General features: G+C 38.8%; 3 protein-coding genes and 1 non-coding gene across 4 annotated transcripts; 2 read left to right on the plus strand and 2 right to left on the minus strand.

Annotated features, from left to right (window-relative positions):
• Nucleotides 1–533: 533 nt before the first annotated feature.
• Y38E10A.17 (DUF3945 domain-containing protein) lies at nt 534–2,752 on the minus strand. Its single transcript, NM_064299.7, has 6 exons — nt 2,308–2,752; nt 2,040–2,245; nt 1,767–1,988; nt 1,334–1,707; nt 1,094–1,285; nt 534–1,041 (listed from the first exon to the last, which is right to left on the minus strand). Exons 1-6 carry the CDS (start codon nt 2,619–2,621, stop codon nt 589–591), a joined length of 1,761 nt encoding a protein of 586 aa, NP_496700.1. The 5' UTR covers nt 2,622–2,752; the 3' UTR covers nt 534–588.
• Nucleotides 2,753–4,630: 1,878 nt separating this feature from the next.
• On the plus strand, nt 4,631–6,444 carry nhr-234 (Nuclear receptor domain-containing protein). The gene is made up of 8 exons (NM_064300.2): nt 4,631–4,676; nt 4,881–5,033; nt 5,078–5,143; nt 5,197–5,465; nt 5,529–5,743; nt 5,788–5,989; nt 6,208–6,282; nt 6,333–6,444. Exons 1-8 carry the CDS (start codon nt 4,652–4,654, stop codon nt 6,399–6,401), a joined length of 1,074 nt encoding a protein of 357 aa, NP_496701.1. The 5' UTR covers nt 4,631–4,651; the 3' UTR covers nt 6,402–6,444.
• mir-267 lies at nt 6,087–6,179 on the minus strand. The gene has a single exon (NR_002367.2). It is a non-coding gene; the product is annotated as a pre-microRNA mir-267 (primary transcript).
• A 2,178-nt stretch (nt 6,445–8,622) lies between the features above and the next one.
• On the plus strand, nt 8,623–10,870 carry nhr-235 (NR LBD domain-containing protein). The gene is made up of 5 exons (NM_064301.2): nt 8,623–8,749; nt 9,178–9,395; nt 9,445–9,643; nt 10,496–10,570; nt 10,628–10,870. Exons 1-5 carry the CDS (start codon nt 8,654–8,656, stop codon nt 10,691–10,693), a joined length of 654 nt encoding a protein of 217 aa, NP_496702.1. The 5' UTR covers nt 8,623–8,653; the 3' UTR covers nt 10,694–10,870.
• Nucleotides 10,871–19,040: the final 8,170 nt, after the last annotated feature.

The raw sequence follows: 19,040 nt of genomic DNA on the forward strand, positions 1-19,040 counted from the left end.
AAAAAATCATATTTTATGGCTAATTTTCTGAACATTTTTTTCGATTTTTCGATTTTCCAGAGAATCGAAAAATCGAAAATTTTCGTTTTTCGATTTTCAATTTTTCGATTTTCACAGAAAAAAAAATCGAAAAAGCGAAAAATGACACCTTGATTACTAACAGTACTTAAACTACAAACATACCACAACTTCGCCACAACTACCTCCACATAAAAATATCTCTTTGATTGCCGTACAGAGTAACAGCAGCTGGAAACGTACAAAGTATTTTTTTTGATTTGGAACAAAATCTCAAACCATTTTTATTAATCATTTTTAACCCCATTGAAGTCAACGTTGTATTGATTTTTTCCTGATTTTGAAAATCAATAAATCAGTTATTTAATCTAACTTTTCAAGTCCTTTGCTCCGTGAGCCAACTCCGTGAGTATTTCAAAACATTTGATTAAGCTAAAGATCCAAAAAATCTCGACCAAAAAGCCAATTAAAAGGCTAATAGTTAATGTAAAGTCTGGATTAGCGAAAAAAGAAACAATTTCCGAAATCCAAAATTTTTTCAAAAACTTTAATTTCTATTATACATCAGTTCTATTTCCGGATGAAGACACTTCCGCCATATTGTTGGGCTCCGAAACCCACAGATTTAACCTCGTTTGCAGAAGATCCATACGATGCAGAGTTTTTCGCTCCACCAGCCTTTCCTCCACCAGCTCCTCCTCCACCAGCTCCAGATTCTCCAGACTTTCTTGCGGACGATCCAGCAGACACATATCCTCCACCAGTTCCAGATGGTTTGGCGAATACACTTCCTCCATATTGTTGAGCTCCGAATCCTACCGATTTGACTTCATTTGCAGAAGATCCATACGATCCATTTGATGCAGAGTTTCTGGCACCTCCAGCTCCACCAGCTCCATATCCACCACTTCCTCCGCCTCCAGCTCCATATCCACCAGATCCTCCTCCACCTCCTCCAGCGGGAATTGGTCTTGCAAATTGACTGCCACCAAACTGCTGAGCTCCAAATCCAACTGATCTCACCTGAAATAATAGAATTGCAGAATTGAGATCATAATCGACTGGAAAACCCTACCTCTGCACTACTTCCTCCACCTCCAGCATTATTTCCTCCATTAGCAGCACTTGTGGCAGCGGCCTCCGGAACTCCAATTCTGTTGACTTGCTCTTGGATATGATCCGCTGATTGTCCAGTGACTGCGGCTTGAACCTTCGCCTGAGCCTGTTCCAGCTTCTCCTTCATCTCCGGGGTCATCTTGGCGCCCTTCTGTGATTAAAATCAATTCTCAGAATTTTGTTCTCCACAACCACCAACCTTCACAGCATCATCCTTATTCTCTCCCTTCGCAACGAACACAAGCTGATCATTCTGCCCAACGATAACTTGCCCAATGACTGGAGCTCCTGCTGGTGCATCTCCCGGCTTTGCAGACACCGCTTTGCCTTCCTTATTGACATAAACGTCAGCGATAACGTCACCGACTTTCCCATTCTCAGGAATTGTGCACGGCATCATCTTTGCGTCCTTTCCACCACCGAGCTCTCTTCCAACGATTTGCACGAATTGGACTTGGTCGTTAGCCTTCACAATGATACCGACGGGAGTCTCCTTGTCCTTGGGCTTGCCTTCCAATACCTTCATAACGGGCATTCCGTTATCGGCCACGTCGACTTGGACGGCAACCACCACTGAAAAGAAATGATTACAGGGATTCTTAACCCAGTTAGCCGTCTGATGCCCAACTCACTGTCTTTCCCGATCGCATCCACCACCTTCTGATCAACCTTGTCAGCGACTGCAGCCTTTGCAACATCCTGAGCGTTCTTCTCATCCATCTTGGCGGCTCCCAGATTGTTCGGCACAAACACCTCCTTTCCATTGACCAAGTTCAACTCTCCTTCGATATAATTATCGAATCGGAGTTTATGAGCCTTGGTGAGACGGTCGTTTGGAATGAATTGTGGGATGTCTGAAATATATCTTATCTTAAACCTGGAAACCGCTTGAAGCTTAAACTCACTTCCAGCTCCTCTCACAAGAATCCCCTTCACATGATTCAGTCCCTTGGCCGGTGGTCCTGCTCTATCATTGTTCTTTGCGTCGACTGGAACGAGAATAATAGCTCCACCGATTCCGGGAGTCATCACGAAGTCGGGTGTGACTGCTCCTTCAATCTTGTCCTCCTCTTCCTCTTCATCGTTGACGTGGCGGAGCCCGCCGAGTTTTCTGGAAAAATAAAATTACTTGAAGTTATTAGTCTGGGAAAGAAAAGCTCATTCAAAACTCACTCTCTATCAGAAGTATCATCTGCCACATCTCCATCCTTCCTTACTTTTCTCGCCTTTCTCTTCTTCTTATGAGCCTCACATCGCTTAACCTTCCCATTGACACGTTCGCACTTGTTGCACAGAATATTCGTCACACACAAGTATTCATTGCCTCCGACCTCGACACGATAAACACCGAATCCGTCTTCCATCTTGAAGTTATCCGGCAAATCGCCCGACTTCTTCTTCTTCTCGATCTCCGGCAGTGCCAACAGTGTGCCCATTCCTTTGTCGATCATTCGGGCGAGCCCTTCTTGAGTAATCTTCTTCTCCATCTTGGCTTCTTTTCGCTTCTTTCCAATAATTCGTTTGTCGAGGAAAGTTTTGAATTTTTGTCGCTTGAGTGAAGGACGACGAATTCGTAATGATTCAAATTTGCCGGAAGATTTGAATCGTTGAACTTTTTGGTTTTTTTTGGTGTTTTTGGTTATTTGGCAGGGCCACGGGAATGATTTTTAATGGTTACCACGTTAAATTCACATATTTTTATTGAATGAATAAGATTTTCGGAACGTGAAATTATATTTGTAAATTTGTAAAATTTTAAAATTGAGTAATAAAAATTCTTGAAGAATTTATTTATTTTCCCGTGACAGCATAGCCCCAAAGATTCTCTAAGAACCTCTCTTTTTCCATCCCAATATTTCAAAAAGTTCTCAGAGCGTCTAGACATTCAGATGGTATCTATAAGGTATTTACGAGGAAAGTTAAATACTTATCTTTAAGCCGATCTGTTGAGGGAAGTCCCCGCTTTTAAATAGTCGCCGAAAATTATTCATACAGCAGAACATAAATGCAAAAAAAACCTTTGGTATTTTACATGTAAAGTTTTAAATAAAACCATAGGAAGGTATTATTTTTTGTCAAAAAGGGAGTTTTTCGTTGATTTTCAAAAACTTGCTTAATTTTTAGATCAGATTAAAACGAATAAAATTTGACTTACATTGCCTCTGTCTGCGGCAAACGATTTTTCCGGCAAATCGGCAAATTGCCGGAATTGAAATTTTCGGCAAATCGGAATACCGGCGAATTCCCGATTTGCCAAATATTTGCCGAAAATTTTTTTTTGATTAGTTGATGAATTCGAAGTTTTTTGTTAAGAAAACACCTTTCCTAATAAATTTTTTTCAAGGTTCGCGTCTTGAAGTTCTATCTTGATCAAAAACCGTGCAAGGTACTCAATGAACCAACACTTTTGTGAAGTTTCACGATCTTAATGAGATTAGAACGGTTCGTGGAGTCTTTAAGAAGACGATACAACCGAATTGTTTTTGATGTGCAAAAAAATCCAAATTAAACTTATGTAAGTTCAAAAAAAAAGAAGATAAAATGGATCACAAATTGCCGAAAATGAAAATTTCCGGCAAATCGGCAAATTGCCGGAATTGAAATTTTTAGCAAATCGGCAAATCGGCAATAGCCTAAAATTTTCGGCAAACTGTGGTTTCGTGCTTACTTTTTGGAAATTTCAGGATTTTAATTTCAAATGGCAAAATTGTACGCATCCTATGAATAATCCCTACATCTATGTTGAACAGTAAGCAAATTCTATTTAAGTATGCAGGAAAAAACAGGAAAAAACAGGAAAAATTCAGAAAGACACAGTTTTAAGTGTTTCCGTATTGTAGAAATCCCGATAAACATTTCCCGCGAATATTATATCCGGCAAACGGAAAAACGCCAACTTGCCGAAACTGAGAATTTCCGGAAAATCGACAAACTGACAATTTACTGATTTGCCGAACGGAAATTGCCACCCACCCCTGATTGAAATGTCCATTGTCATTTAATTTTGGCTTTGAAGTCTGAAATTAAACACAATGTTTTTTGCGAGAACAAATACATTTAAAGATAATTGGATTTATTCTTATTGGATTTCTAACTAAATTATTTTTTAAAAATTTAAATTGAAAAGCCTTTTCTTTAATTAATATGTCTCACTTTCATGGATTTCTACAAAAACAACAACTTCTTTGTAAGAATTGAGTCACAATAAGTCTCACTACATTCCGAATCATCCTCAAACGTATTTAATAATTCATTAGAACCGAACATCTAGAAGATCCTAATCCAAAGTGCTTCGCAGTCCTCCAATTGTGTCAGCCGCCTCAATAATGCGCGAGGCCGTTTTTTTTCAGTGCATTCTATTTTTTGAGTAGGCCCCCTATCTTATGTCTACGCTCGCTTTTCAGGTCATCCCCCGCGGCGCAACAAATTTTTTTTCAGAGCATTGAGTCTTGCTATATATAGGTAGAGATGAGATATTGTTCACAATTTTTGAAATCGTTCCAAATATTCCATCGAAATGGTGCCAGGACCAAAGAAAAGAGGTGAGCTTAATTTGGAGGTATTAGCCTAAGCCTAAGCTAAGACTAGCCTACGCCTAAGCCTAATCCTGAGCCTAAGCCTAGGCCTAAGTCTAAGTCTAAGCCTATACCTAAGCCTAAGCCTGAGGTTAAAGCTTAAGCCTAAGCTTAATCCTGAGCCTAAGCGTAAGCCTAAGCCCGATCCTAAGCCCAACCCCACAGTTTCAGCCCCGAAACCCTGCCTAGTGTGCGGAATCGAAAAAGGCACCCTCCACTTCGGATCCGTCGTCTGCATGGCCTGCGCCTCGTTTTTCCGCCGCACCGTCTCGTTTCACATTCGATTCTTGTGCCGATACTCCAACAATTGTCAGATTTCACAAGGTACGAACACCAGGACATCTGAGCACACAGATTTTTTTTTGCAGATCTTCGATTCATCTGCAGATCCTGTCGATTTGACAAGTGCGAACGAGTCGGAATGAGAAGGGATTGTAAGTGGAATTTCAAAACATAAATTGATTACTAAAATATTTTAAAATTCCAGTGGTGCAACAAAAACGGAATGAGAATAAGCTTCCGAAATACGTGCTCGAGTCCAGAAAAGGTGGTGCCGGGGAAGTAGTCCGTGGATACATCACATCAGCGTACACCGCAGAACCAAGACGTCTCAAAGAGCCTGCCACGTCATCAGCGGCCGAGCCGGAAGATGGGTTCAGTATTATTTTGAACATGAAGCATGATGATTTGCTGGTGTATTATGTGGAGGAAATTCGGAATTCTGTGAGAGCCAGGCAGCAGGGTGGCATTGTTATGGTGAGTTGACTTTTAGGCTTTCAGGCTTTTCACACTTTCTGACTTAAGACGTTTCACTTTCAGTCCCCCCAAAACTTCCTCGAAACCAAACACCGTACTGACCAATTTGCTCTGGACATTTGCACAATGTGCCCGGGAACCGACTTGCTTGAGAATCCAGATTTTGAAGTTCTCTACAAATACTGCTCCTTTTCAAGTCTCTGGATGGATTTATCTTGGATTAATGCTAGCCAGGACGATTGGAACAAGGTTTTGGTGGAAAAAGATTACACGGAAATGTAAGAAAATCGTAAAATTGGGGTAGTACTGTACTCATCTCCAGACCTCTTATCACCTACATGAACCAGTTCCAAGCTACCGTAACCGCCCAGTTGGCTCGTCTTCAGCTTGACATTTTCGAGTACGCCGCGCTCAAATCCATGTGCATTTGGAAACTTGGGCTTCTGGATTCAACTCTCACGTTGAAAATTGTATCGGCTGAGCATTATTATGGAATCACATGTGCCTTGAGCAAATATTATCGGGTAAGTGGTATTGCAGCCGACTTTATGCGGGTGTAAAACCGGTTGTTGTTGCCCCAAAGCATACTGATAGGAAGTTTTGGAAATGCAGCCAACACTTTACGGGTTCCTGAAAACCCAATGAAGAGTCGACTGCATCTATATCTAAAAATTTAGATTGCAGCAGACACTTCACGGGGTTTTGAAACTTTTATTTTATTTTAAATTCTCACACTTTTAAGGTCACAAAACGCTTGGAACAATTTGAAATGGCTACAAGAATAGCAGAAATCACATTGCTAATTGGTCCGATCTTTGTGAGTTGTACCATAATATTATTTTTATTTTCAAATCTTGAAATTTGTAGAATGTCTATCGAGACATGCTCGTGCTCTACCACAACCTTCAAATTGAGGATCGCTTCAAGGAGGAATAATATGTTTTTTTCTGATAAAAAAATCTAATAAATTTATTTGAAAAATGACTCAACTTAAAAATTGTTGGCACTTTTTATACATACCATAGTGTTTCTTAAAATGACATTACTCGAAAATTTTGGAAAGTTGATCAAAACTGAGTCAAGTATCAAAATGCCCATCGACCGATGACCCACCGCACATTGCGACTTTAATGCAGTTCTTGAGCAAAAAAAAAGTGCCGCACATTTCTGTTGGCCATGCCATTTTTTGTAATTTTTGATAGAAATATAGAACAATATTTGTACTTTCTGAAAATATTTCTATTTCCTTTTGAAATTTTTCCAGAAGTTGCTTAAAAATTGTCTCAAAGTCGCGATGTTATGTGCACTTTCAAATTTTTTTTCGAAATTTTGAAAACGATTAAATGAAAGAAAAATATTTTGCCGAAAGGGAAAATGTTTTCTATCTATGTTTTTATGAATTTCTACACCAAAAATTTTGAAACAACGAGGAGAATGAGAGGTTTTTGTAAATGTACCGAAAAAAAACACATATGATTGGGAGCTATGAACTTTTCATTTAAAGTAAAGCTGGCGACGTTTCACCAGTTCCCACGTGGTGCTAGGTTGTCCCGTTACGTATCTACAAAAAATGCGGAATTTTTTGCCCAAAAAAATGTGAAATCAGTTGAAAACTTTGCGTCTCTTTTCCCGCATTTTTTGTAGATCTACGTAGATCAAGCCTAAATGAGACACTCTGACACCATGTGAGTTCCTAGAAACCCGTAGTTTTTTGGGTCCTTTTCAAATTCAAAGGTAAAATTGCAGCCGACGTTGTGCGAGTACTAAATTTTATAGTTTTTCATACGTTTCTGCAAATATTTCTCTACTGCATTAACTTGAGAGCATTGCATTAAGTCACAAAAAATCATACAAAATTTTAAATAGTTAAACCAAATTTTGTGAGCTTTTATTATCTTCAATATTCTTTATGAACTAAAATTTAAGAAAACACATCTTTATGTCCTTCATCTTTTTTTTCATTTTGTGTGGCGACGTGGTTTGTGACCGACGACCTGCGATATTGATCTATAAAAAGGTCAGACGCTTATAAAGTTTTAGAACTGATGTGTGGCGCGACTATTTTTAAATTTTCTCGAGCTCTTTTGTAATTATAAATTACAGTTTCAATTGAAAATTTGATTTATCTTTTTTTGGATTACAATTTCTTGCTTGGTAGCTTTGCTTCACAGACAACCGAGATAAAGCCATCAAAAGTTAGCAGCGGACATTTTGCGTGTTAGTGAGATCTTAGTACAAGGTGTCAGGTACACTAAACAACTGGAACAATACGAAAAAAATTGAAAAAAGTGCTAAACATTCCCCAAAAATCTTCAAATGTATGTACCAGGTCTGTCAGATTATTTGAAAAGATATGTTTCGGAATTTGTGTCGATTGTGACTTAGTATCGTTCCACACATCAAAAAATGGAGAGACCAATTAATCCGTTTGTTTCGGTATATTTGACCTTTCGAAATAGTACAGTAACCCTACAGTAGCCATTTTTTAAGAATGCAGGTCTATAAAGAAAAGAAAAATCAGTTAATCCGTTTGTCTCAAAAATTTGGCGATTTGAACTCAAAGCTTACGTTGGAAATTATGTCGGTCAAGCATCATTAAGTAATCATTTATACTGCGAGAAAGAACCAACTGGTAAGTTGTGTTGCAGCCGACATTTCACGTGCATATCTTCGAGAGGCGTTGCTGGCAGATCCCGTAATGTGTCGGCTGCATCTCCAGAGATACATTTGTCGTTTTACAGGTTTGAATGAACCCCTGCGCCGAAATTTAGTGTTTGCATGCAGCCGACATTATCAGGGTTTTGATATTATTCCTAACATTTCTCTATGTTTCTAGTCACTAAAATACTGTAGCGATTTCATATTTATTATTACTGTTCTTTGAAAAATACCATTGGAGGGATATTAGTCGAGCCAGTTTTTTTTCGCAACATACCCAAAAAGCTAATCTCCATCCAAATCTTGGCACTGTCTACAGTAGTCCGCGTAGTTTGTAGTTTTTCAGAAAAAACAAACCCGCAGACATCGAAATAGGCCACTTTAGGTTGGGGGCCGCCCACTGCATCTCGATTTACATTTCAATAAATTTGAAATCTCATTGTGTCATTTTAAGTTTTCAGCAAACATCATGTTCAAATAATATTTAATTTTTTTCCAGTTTTTAAAGCAATTTTCTAACGAAGAGCAAAATGAGCAACTCGGACGAACAGATTTTGCAGTTCTATGTGGAGCATTTCGAAAAGGCATTAGAAAAGACACAAAATGTACTCCTGGAGTTTGCAGAGGTGAGCTTTATTTTTTGGTGGTATTTTTTCAAACTGATTGGAAAATGTATTTTTATGATTCTTTGGGTCCAAATCAGGGGTGGGCGGCAAACGATTTTTTTTCGGCAAATCGGTAAACCGGCAATTTGCCGATTTGCCGAATTTGTAGACAAATCAGTTTGCCAAATATCATAGTAAAACGCTTCAGAAATTTCAGAATTTTTTTAAATCCAAATTCAAAAATTCAAAGTTGAGAACCGAAAATTTTCAAAAAATTTTAGGATCTATTTTCCATTGATTTGATACATTTTTCTTTAGTAAAATAGCAATGAAAACACAAAAAAAACAATTAAAGATAGTCAGAAACTAACAATTAAAAATTTAGAGACAATGCAAGCGCACTATTTTAATTTACATGTTTTTTTCACCTCTAATTCAAATATTTTCAGAGCCCCCTAAATCACTTGAAGCCAACAAAACGAGCTACAGATGCGCAGGCTTTTCAGTTCAACTCCACGTGTCCTGGAGTGGAAAATCTGAACAAACTGGAACGAGAAGCCCTATTTCAGCAGAGCTCCTTTGTAAACTTATGGCTAAACTTGGCCTATACTTGCTCGAAATCTAGCTTAAGCTTTTGGGATAGTAGAGATCAAGGAAGCGAGGGAGGGTAAGTAGAAAAAGTCAACTCAAATAAATAAAAATATAAAAAATTCCAGAAAATTGGAAGTATTCATGCCAAGACTCCACGACTCACTCACCACCGAGTTCCACAGAATTCACTTGGACCCACAAGAGTTTGCGACAATTTGTGCAATTACAACGTGGAAGATACATCAATGGGGTACTGTAGAAGCGAATACTGTAGCCGGGCAGCACTATTTGGCGGTTATCAAGGAGCTTAACAATCATCACAAGGTTGGTAAATTTCACTGGCTTTCTCGTTTTTTTTTAATTTGGCATATTTGGCAGTTGAATATTTCAAAAAAAAAACTCTTTAAAAAAAAGTTTTTTTTTGAAACTTGAAAAAATCATTTTGAAAATTTGGAAACATTCTATAAACTTTTTACAGTTATATTTGGTCATTAAGGTGGTGTAGTCGAATTTTTTTTATTGCTTTATTTTTTTTTATTTCTCAAAATTGTCTGAAAACACCGAATTTCATAATGAAACTTCTTGAAAACATCTCAGAAAAAGTTATGATGGCCTAAAAATGGCTTAAATGTAGTTAAAATTTGAAATCTGACCAACTTGTCAAGCGGCTGGAAACAATTTTTTTTTGAAATCACCTTCAAATTTTGTGTATAAAACGTAATTATCTTGCGTTTTCAACTTTATTTAGGTGTTTTCAATCAACGGCGAGATTTTTAAATTATTTTAACCAAATCTTGGTGTCTATCGACTTTAAAACACCTAAATGAAGTTGAAAACGTAAGATAATTACATTTTATACCCAAAATTGGACGGTGATTTCAAAAAAGTTAATTTCTAGCCGCTTGATAAGTCGGTCAAATTTCAAATTTTAACTACAATTAAGCCATTTTTGAGACATCATAACTTTGTTTTTTGAAGTTTTAAAGAAATTTCATTATGAAATTCGGTGTTTTCAGACAATTTTGAGTCTAATAAGCAATTAAAACTACCTTTAATAAAATTTTTCGTTTTGATTTATCGGCACTTTGTCGGCACAAATATTAAAACGCCATTGCTGGATACCAAAATTTAAATAAAAGCTACAAAAGGTATGTACAGTACCCCAAAAATTTCCAGAAAACCACGACAATGCGAGATTTCGAGAGAGCTTTGAGAATAACAGAAATCATATCATTACTGGTGCCGATTGGGGTGAGTTCTGGTTTTTTCCAATTAGAAGTGCATGTAATAAAAACAATATTTTTTCAGCGAATGCTCCAGGAAGTGAAAACCCTCTATGAAACACTGGGAATTAAGGATGACGGCAGGGAATAATTTTTGGCAATTTTTATTGAATTTTTTAAACTCTAATATAAATAATATTTTTTTCTTCATACAAATCTTAATTTATAATTTTCAAAAAAAATTTTTCGGCTTCTGCTATTAACTTCCTCATAAACAACATATGTGAACCATTTTTTCATTTCTTTCGAAAAAAGAGCACTTATGACTTTTCAAATGCTTCCTTTTGTCTTTTTAATCTCTCGTTCTTTTTTTTCAAAATTTTATTAGCCACTTGTTATTCTTAGAGACCATATGGTTCAGCTCGTCAAAGGATTTTGAGTTTTTTGTACGAGTTTGAAGAGGTTGTAAAAATTAATGAAGATATTAAGTATTTCTAATAAGTGTCTTCGAATTGTGGGTAGGTTCTTCAGAAATTTTCGAATTAAAAAAAAATTTCGGTTTTTTTCCACTTTTTTATTTTTTAAAGGTGGTGTAGTCAATTTTTTACTGCTTTATTAGACTCAAAAATGTCTGAAAACATCGAATTTCTTAATGAATCTTCTTGAAAACTTCTAAAAAAACGTTATGACGGCTCAAAAAATGACCTAAAATTAGTTAAAATTTGAAATTTGACCGACTTGTCAATGTCGCAGCAGCTGGAAACTAACTTTTTTGAAATCACCGTCCAATTTTGAGCATAAAATGTAAATATCTTGCGGTTTAAACTTCATTTAGGTATTTTAATGACGATGGACGGTGAGATTTGGCAAAAAAATTTAAAATTACTATTTTTCAAAATTTTTAGAAAATTTTTAGAATTTTTAAAAAATTTATTTAGAAAATCAAAAAAAAACATTTTAAATTCAAATAATAAGAGTTTTAGAAAAAATTTAAACCCAAATTTGAAAAAAAAAAAATTTTTGTTTTCGAAGATTTAACTTAAAACGTTGAAACTTCCAACCCTCCCCACATTCCCTAAATCCTTTTAGTCAAATGAAAAAAGCTAAAATTAGTACACAATTTGACTTATAGTGCACACTGACGTTGCCACGATTTTATTGGGTTGAAATGTCGAAGGACTAGGCATAATAGGATAAAATCCAATAATTTGTAATTCACGTGGGTGGGATTTATATAAGATTGAGGGCTTTTTGTTCTGGATTTTCATTATTTCTTTTTTGGTTTGCGGTATTTTTGCGGCTTATCTCACTATCAGTGTTTTAAAAACAGACCCGTGATATCTCGGCTGCTTCGCCTTTCTTCATTTTCACCCGTTATATGTCCGCTGCTAGTTTTATTCCCGGTATGCAAAACTCATGCCCGGAAAGTGTCGGCTGCTGATTTCATGGTCACTGATCTTCAAACAAAATTTCCTGTATTTTCACCAAAACAAGATATTGTCAATTTCCCCCTATCTCATGTCGGTTTCTTTTTTTTTTCGGTTTTTTTTTTCAATATGCAAATATGGTTTTCCTTATATCTTCTTCATCTTTTCGACAACTCTTGTATTGAAATTTTTGCGAAAAAAAAGATGGAGAAATAACATTCATTTTTCAAACACACACCGGAGCCCCGTTATTTACCACACCTGACAATTACACGTTTTGTTTTTCAAAAGATAAATACAGATTCCATTCAACAATCGGGGATTATAGGTTTTCTGGTGATGGATGCAGATAATGGGTTGAGTTTTTTTTTTTGAAATTTTGAATTTTTGCGGATTTCATTCAGCATCTCCCTAACAAAATTTGTTTAGAGGAAAACTAGCACCCGACACCTCCAGGGCATGCGTTTTTATGTAGAAGCAGACACCTCGCGGGCATACGTTATGTTAGGTCGAACTAGCAACCGACATTTTCCGGTTGTTTCTCATGAAGTTGAAATAGCAGCCGGCACCTCCCGGGCGCATGTTTTACCCAAATAGACTAGCAGCCGACACCTCACGGGTGCAAGTTATACCAGAGAAACTAGCAGCCGTCACCTCACGGGCGTATCTTATGCCAACATAGACTAGCAGCCGACACCTCCCGGGCGCAGGCCGACCCCAAATGGGACAGCGGCAAAGTTATCTCTAAACAAATGCTCAGCTTAAAGCTTCCATCAAAACTTCACTCAGGTACCACGGTTCCCACGCCCACTCCTCCCCATACAGGTGTATATCCCTATATTTGATCTACACCTCAAATTCCGTGTGTCTCCACACCTGCGTCTCTCCGCCCAATCACTATCCCTATGCTTGTTTCCGTTTCCCTCTCGTCACCAGCAGCTCTCAATTGTTTACAGAGCTCATTGCCTCTTGCTTCTCCAATTTTTTTTTCGTTCGCCTCCTTCTTCGTTCGTCCCGTTTTTGCCAAGTCTGGCCGGATATTTTTGGTTTTTTTAGGCTTCCGACATTCTGGCATGGTCACCAACTTTTCTTTTTTTTCTGAAAATAGGGAAAACTGGATTAAGCTCGAGCAATGAGAATCACGAATCACATTTCTCTCTACTCAAAAATCATAGAAATCTGACCTAAAATGAGATTTCCTGTGAGAAAACTTCCTGATTTCCGTTTTCCAGCCTGTTTGGTTTTCAGGCTTCTTAGGCTTTTAGGCTTTTTATCTCTCATTAAATACTTCCCGGTCCAAAGACGAATTCTCAATAAAACTAGGAAATCAAAAAAGCAGAAAATTTCCCAAAAAAAAACGTTGCATTTTTTGCTTTTGCACCGAATTCCCTCCCCTCCCGGCACGAAAAATTTGATTAGTGAAGCGGGAAACCGGGGCCAGCAGGCCAGCAGGGATGAGCTGTATTTCAAGCGGAAGGAAATTCTCCCGGCGCTGCACACTTTGAGTTTTGACTTTATAGCTTAGTTTAACCTGTTTTTGTGGAGTTTTGAACTCAAACATTTTGAAAATTTTGTTGTTTAGAAGCCAGGCGAGCTTGATATTCGATTTTCTCTGGCAAAAAACTGAGAAAAAAGGAGAAAAATATATTATATTTAAGTTAATGAAAAACAAACGTCACTGTGAACTTTTAGCCGGAAATTCAAATTTTTAAATCTATAAACGGTGAAATAAATTTGAATTGCCCCTGTAGATGGCGACGCCCACAAAATGGTTAGTGCAGGTCTGTAACAGGGGTGGGCGGCAAACGATTTTTTCCGGCAAATCGGCAAATCGGCAAATTGCTGGAATTGAAAATTTCCGGCAAATCGGCAAACAGGCAAATTGCCGATTTGCCGAATTTGCCGTAAAAAAGCGAAATTTGCCGAAAAGTTTTTAAGTGTTTTTGTCTCATAAAAAATTCCTCTAAACGTTTCCGGCAAATTTGATATCCGGCAAACGGCAAATCGGCAATTTGCCAAAAATGAAAATTTCCGGCAAATCGGCAAACCGACAATTTGCCGATTTGCCGAATTTGCCGGAAAAACGCGAAATTTGCCGAAAAGTTTTTAAGTGTTTCCGTCTCATAAAAAATCTCTCTGAACATTTCCGGCAAATCTGATATCCGGCAAACGGCAAATCGGAAATTTGCCAAAAATGAAAATTTCCGGCAAATCGGCAAACCTGCAATTTTCCGAACGTCAATTGCCGCCCACCCCTGGTCTGTAACTCGGGCCGGCCCATTTTCGGGGGCTTTGTCGGCAAGAAGCGGGTGATAGCGGGCGACACTGTGTTACTCGTCAGGTGCTACCCGCTAGTTCTGCAGCCGACATCTCACAGGACTCCAACCCAGAACATGAGGCCCTCCCTAAAACCATACTATACTTCAGCGACCGACACTTTACGGGGCCCTGAAAAAACTTTCGTACCACCCATAGTTTTTCCTTTGAGTTGGCTTTTTTTTTCCGGTTGAAACACATTTTCTGGTCTTTCATCATAAAACATCCTCCCTTCACTTCTTCTATTCTAATCCACTTATAATCCTCTCGTGGTGTGTAGTTTTTGGTACTAGGAGGAGCTTCAAAAGAGAGGTGAAGCATCATCATTCTTCTTGACCAACATGGAGTTTTTTTTGGTGGGTTTTGGGCGCCTATAGTGTATTTTTTCTGAAAATTGAATGAAGCGCGCCCATAAAATGGTAATTTTTGTGTTTTTTTTACAGTTTTGGAACAAATTTTGTGCATTAAGAGTGGGTAGGTCACGCGCACTAAATAGCCGGAGTTTGCAAAGAGTCCTAAAATGAAAATCTGAACTTTTAGCTTCTAGGTTCATTTGTGTTTCGGATTCCAAATTCAATCAAGAAAACTTTTCTTCCCTCCTTTTACTTGCCAAAACACTTCCAGGAAGCCGCACAAAAAGTGTGAACACGTCATGTTATTAAGGGGTTTCAGGGTTTCATTTCTTTTGTTTTGTGTCCGGGTCCAAGATGTGAAAAAGTTTTTTGGAGCTCGAAGAAGTGTGCTCCTAATTTTAAAATGACAGCCGACGCTTCACGGGTTCTACAAAATCCGTATAGTGTCGGCTGCTTGAGCTCTAAGTGTTGCGTTAACAAACCTGTAAGAAGTCGGCTGCAGACGTGGTACAGTAATTCTCTTGATAATTTTGAAGTTTAGTAACTCTTTCTTAGTAACTTATTTTCTTTTTTTTAAATATTTATTTTTTGTAGTAACTATTATCTTCCGTGACTTAAGTTTCAGAGTTCAAAATTGTGCATTTTCTGGAATTTTGGAGCCAGTTTCAGGTTTTTTTTCAGAAAAGTCACACTGATAAACATTTCTACAGTCCTATATGAAGCCTTTCATATAATACAATAATCCTACTATATAAGATTTAGAAAATAGCCTACAGTAACCCTACAATAGCCTACAGTAACCCTATTATTTTCTTTCAGACTATTTTCAGCTTATTCTCTTTCACTTTTATTTTTTGCACAATTTTCTATTTTTGACTTTCTACTTTATTCGATCATTTTGTCACTTCCTCCTCTCTTTATTTTTATCCCCATGAAATAAAAAAATTCTCCCTCGTGATAGAGATGCATCTATATCCAGGTAATTTGCACATTTTTGCTCTCTTCTAGTGCTCTTTCTGCTGTGCTGCTGCCCGCGTTTCCGAGACTCTTCGAATATCCGGAATAAACACTTTTGGATTTTCCTGCACGATTCTTCATCTCTCTTTTTGCACTCGCCTGGAAGTTTGACCTGATCTTGGGTGAGTATTCACTTTTGTACCTCTGAAAACTAGAAAAAATATTGTTTTCCAAAAGTTTTCAGGATAATTTTTCATTGAAAAAAATATAGTTTAATCTTTATCCTATCTAAAAATTTATCTTCTCTCAGCAAATGCTCTCAATTTTTCTTGGGTCCAATAACATGTTGGCACCCAATTTATTATCTCTTTTTGCTCTTCCTGTCGACCCCCGCTTTTCCTTTTTGGCTCTGAAATTTTTTTTTTCAAACAATTTGCATTTGAAAATTTTTTTCGAAGGCAATTAAAAAATAACAAGGATTATTGAGTTAAAAGGCGAAAAATCTCCAAAAAAAAACTTCCTGGAATTTTTTATTTCTCTGACTATTTCTCCCAACAATATCCGAGCAGCCGACACTTCCGGGTTTCCCTAAACCTTGTTTCTCTCCAAAATGTCGTTCTCGCTAACTCTCAGATTTCTGTCCGACAAAGCTTGATCACTCTCGAACAGCCAGACAAGCTTTATGTGTTCACCCAATTTCCTTATCATGACTAATTTTATTTGTGAGAACGGATGCTTAAATGTCTAGTCGCCACAGAATTCAGCTTTTTGGCTAAAAGTACAACTTTATTAGATGACTATTAAGGCATTTCTTAAAAGCCGAAAGCTCACATATTTGACAAATCCCGTGAGGTGTCGGCCGCTCAGATTTTAGCCTAAAATATACTGGTTTGTTTAACATATCGGCAAAACCCGGATCATGTCGGACGCTTTAGATGTAAAAGGTTGCAACCGACAGTTCACTGGTCTCTTTCTAGCAGCCGACGACTGGCGGGCATCAGAATTATTTTTCAAAAGTTCATTTCTCCATAAATAGTTGCTAATGACGACATTGGGGATTTCGGGGGCTCTTTGTTGTTTTCAAAAATTTCAGAGCCGGCTTAACCTAAAATTTCGTGTCTAAGACGGTAATGACGGAACTAGGATGGGTATTTAAAATGGTAATTCTTTTGAATTTTGATCTATTTTTCTTCCCGAACACTTTGTTTTCTCCTCAAATCATTTACTATATATAAAGCGCGTGTCCTTCCGTCCGTTTGTAGTTTGTAGTTTGATCTTTGATCTTTGGCCTTTGAACTCTGTAGTTTGTAGTCTCAATCACCTAAGAGGGGTCCTATAGGCCCCGCCCCTTTTGTGACGTCATCACAAATTGGAGGGAAATTCAAATTTTCTGAGAAATCATTTTGGCGGGAATTCAAATTTTAATTTTTTTAAAATATTTTGGCGGGAATTTAAAATTTCAATTTTTTGAAAATATTTTGGCGGGAATTCAAATTTTAATTTTTTGAAAATATTTTGGCGGAAATTCAAATTTTAATTTTTTGAAAATATTTTGGCGGGAATTCAAATTTTAATTTTTTGAAAATATTTTGGCGGGAATTTAAAATTTTAATTTTTTGAAAATATTTTGGCGGGAATTCAAATTTTAATTTTTTGAAAATATTTTGGCGGGAATTTAAAATTTTAATTTTTTGAAAATATTTTGGCGGAAATTCAAATTTTAATTTTTTGAAAATATTTTGGCGGGAATTTAAAATTTTAATTTTTTGAAAATATTTTGGCGGGAATTCAAAATTTAATTTTTTGAACATATTTTGGCGGGAATTTAAAATTTTAATTTTTTGAAAATATTTTGGCTGGAATTTAAAATTTCTGAGAAAAAGAACCTTCGTGTCGAGACCCATCGTTGTGAGACCCTTCGTGGTGAGACCCATCGTGGTGAGACCCATCGTGGTGAGACCTTTCGTGGAGAGACCCATCGTGGTGAGACCCTTCGTGGTGAGACCCATCGGGGTGAGACCCATCGTGGTGAGACCTTTCGTGGAGAGACCCATCGTGGTGAGACCCTTCGTGGTGAGACCCTTCGTGGTGAGACCTTTCGTGGTGAGACCCATCGGGGTGAGACCCATCGTGGTGAGACCCATCGTGGTGAGACCCTTCGTGGTCAGACCCATCGTGGTGATACCCATCGTGGTGAGACCCTTCGTGGTGAGACCCATCGTGGTGAGACCTTTCGTGGTGAGACCCATCGTGGTGAGACCCATCGTGGTGAGACTCATCGTGGTGAGACCCTTCGTGGTGAGACCCTTCGTGGTCAGACCCATCGTGGTGAGACCCATCGTGGTGAGACTTTTCGTGGTGAGACCCATCGTGGTGAGACCCATCGTGGTGAGACCTTTCGTGGTGAGACCCATCGTGGTGAGACCCTTCGTGGTGAGATCCATCGTGGTGAGACCCATCGTGGTGAGACCCATCGTGGTGAGACCCATAGTGGTGAGACTCATAGTGGTGAGACCCATCGTGGTGAGACCCATCGTGGTGAGATCTTTCGTGGTGAGACCCATCGTGGTGAGACCCATCGTGGTGAGACCCATCGTGGTGAGATCTTTCGTGGTGAGACCCATCGTGGTGAGACCCATCGTGGTGAGACCCTTCGTGGTTAGACCCATCGTGGTGAGACCCTTCGTGGTTAGACCCATCGTGGTGAGATCTTTCGTGGTGAGACCCATCGTGGTGAGACCCATCGTGGTGAGACCCATCGTGGTGAGACTCATCGTGGTGAGACCCATCGTGGTGATACCCATCGTGGTGAGACGCATCGTGGTGAGACCTGTCGTGTTGAGACCCATCGTGGTGAGACCCATCGTGGTGAGACCCATCGTGGTGAGACCCTTCGTGGTGAGACCCATCGTGGTGAGACCCTTAGTGTTAGACCCATCGTGGTGAGATCTTTCGTGGTGAGACCTTTCATGGTGAGACCCATCGTGGTGAGACCCTTCGTGGTTAGACCCATCGTGGTGAGACCTTTCGTGGTGAGACCTTTCGTGGTGAGACCCATCGTGGTGAGACCTTTCGTGGTGAGACCCATCGTGGTGAGACCCTTCGTGGTCAGATCCATCGTGGTGAGACCCATCGTGGTGAGACCCATCGTGGTGAGACCCATCGTGGTGAGACCCTTCGTGGTGAGACCCATCGGGGTGAGACCGATGGTGGTGAGACTCATTGTGGTGAGACCCATGGTGGTGAGACCCATGGTGGTGAGATCTTTGGTGGTGAGACCCATCGTGGTGAGACCCATCGTGGTGAGACCCATCGTGGTGAGATCTTTCGTGGTGAGACCCATCGTGGTGAGACCCATCGTGGTGAGACCCTTCGTGGTTAGACCCATCGTGGTGAGACCCTTCGTGGTTAGACCCATCGTGGTGAGATCTTTCGTGGTGAGACC

This window comes from Caenorhabditis elegans, chromosome II, assembly GCF_000002985.6.
Source record: "Caenorhabditis elegans chromosome II".
NCBI lineage: Eukaryota > Metazoa > Nematoda > Chromadorea > Rhabditida > Rhabditidae > Caenorhabditis > Caenorhabditis elegans.

Bases quoted from the DNA above. Each gene is read 5' to 3' on its own strand.
- nhr-235 (NM_064301.2), top strand. From the start codon at position 8,654: ATGAGCAACTCGGACGAACAGATTTTGCAGTTCTATGTGGAGCATTTC. The intron at 9,644-10,495 runs GTTGGTAAATTT...AAAAATTTCCAG, and splicing joins AGCTTAACAATCATCACAAG to AAAACCACGACAATGCGAGA. The intron at 10,571-10,627 runs GTGAGTTCTGGT...ATATTTTTTCAG, and splicing joins CATTACTGGTGCCGATTGGG to CGAATGCTCCAGGAAGTGAA.
- nhr-234 (NM_064300.2), top strand. From the start codon at position 4,652: ATGGTGCCAGGACCAAAGAAAAGAG. The intron at 4,677-4,880 runs GTGAGCTTAATT...CCACAGTTTCAG, and splicing joins GCCAGGACCAAAGAAAAGAG to CCCCGAAACCCTGCCTAGTG. The intron at 5,744-5,787 runs GTAAGAAAATCG...ACTCATCTCCAG, and splicing joins GAAAAAGATTACACGGAAAT to ACCTCTTATCACCTACATGA.
- Y38E10A.17 (NM_064299.7), bottom strand. From the start codon at position 2,621: ATGGAGAAGAAGATTACTCAAGAAGGGCTCGCCCGAATGATCGACAAA. The intron at 1,989-2,039 runs GTGAGTTTAAGC...GATATATTTCAG, and splicing joins TCTTGTGAGAGGAGCTGGAA to ACATCCCACAATTCATTCCA. The intron at 1,708-1,766 runs GTGAGTTGGGCA...ATTTCTTTTCAG, and splicing joins GGATGCGATCGGGAAAGACA to TGGTGGTTGCCGTCCAAGTC.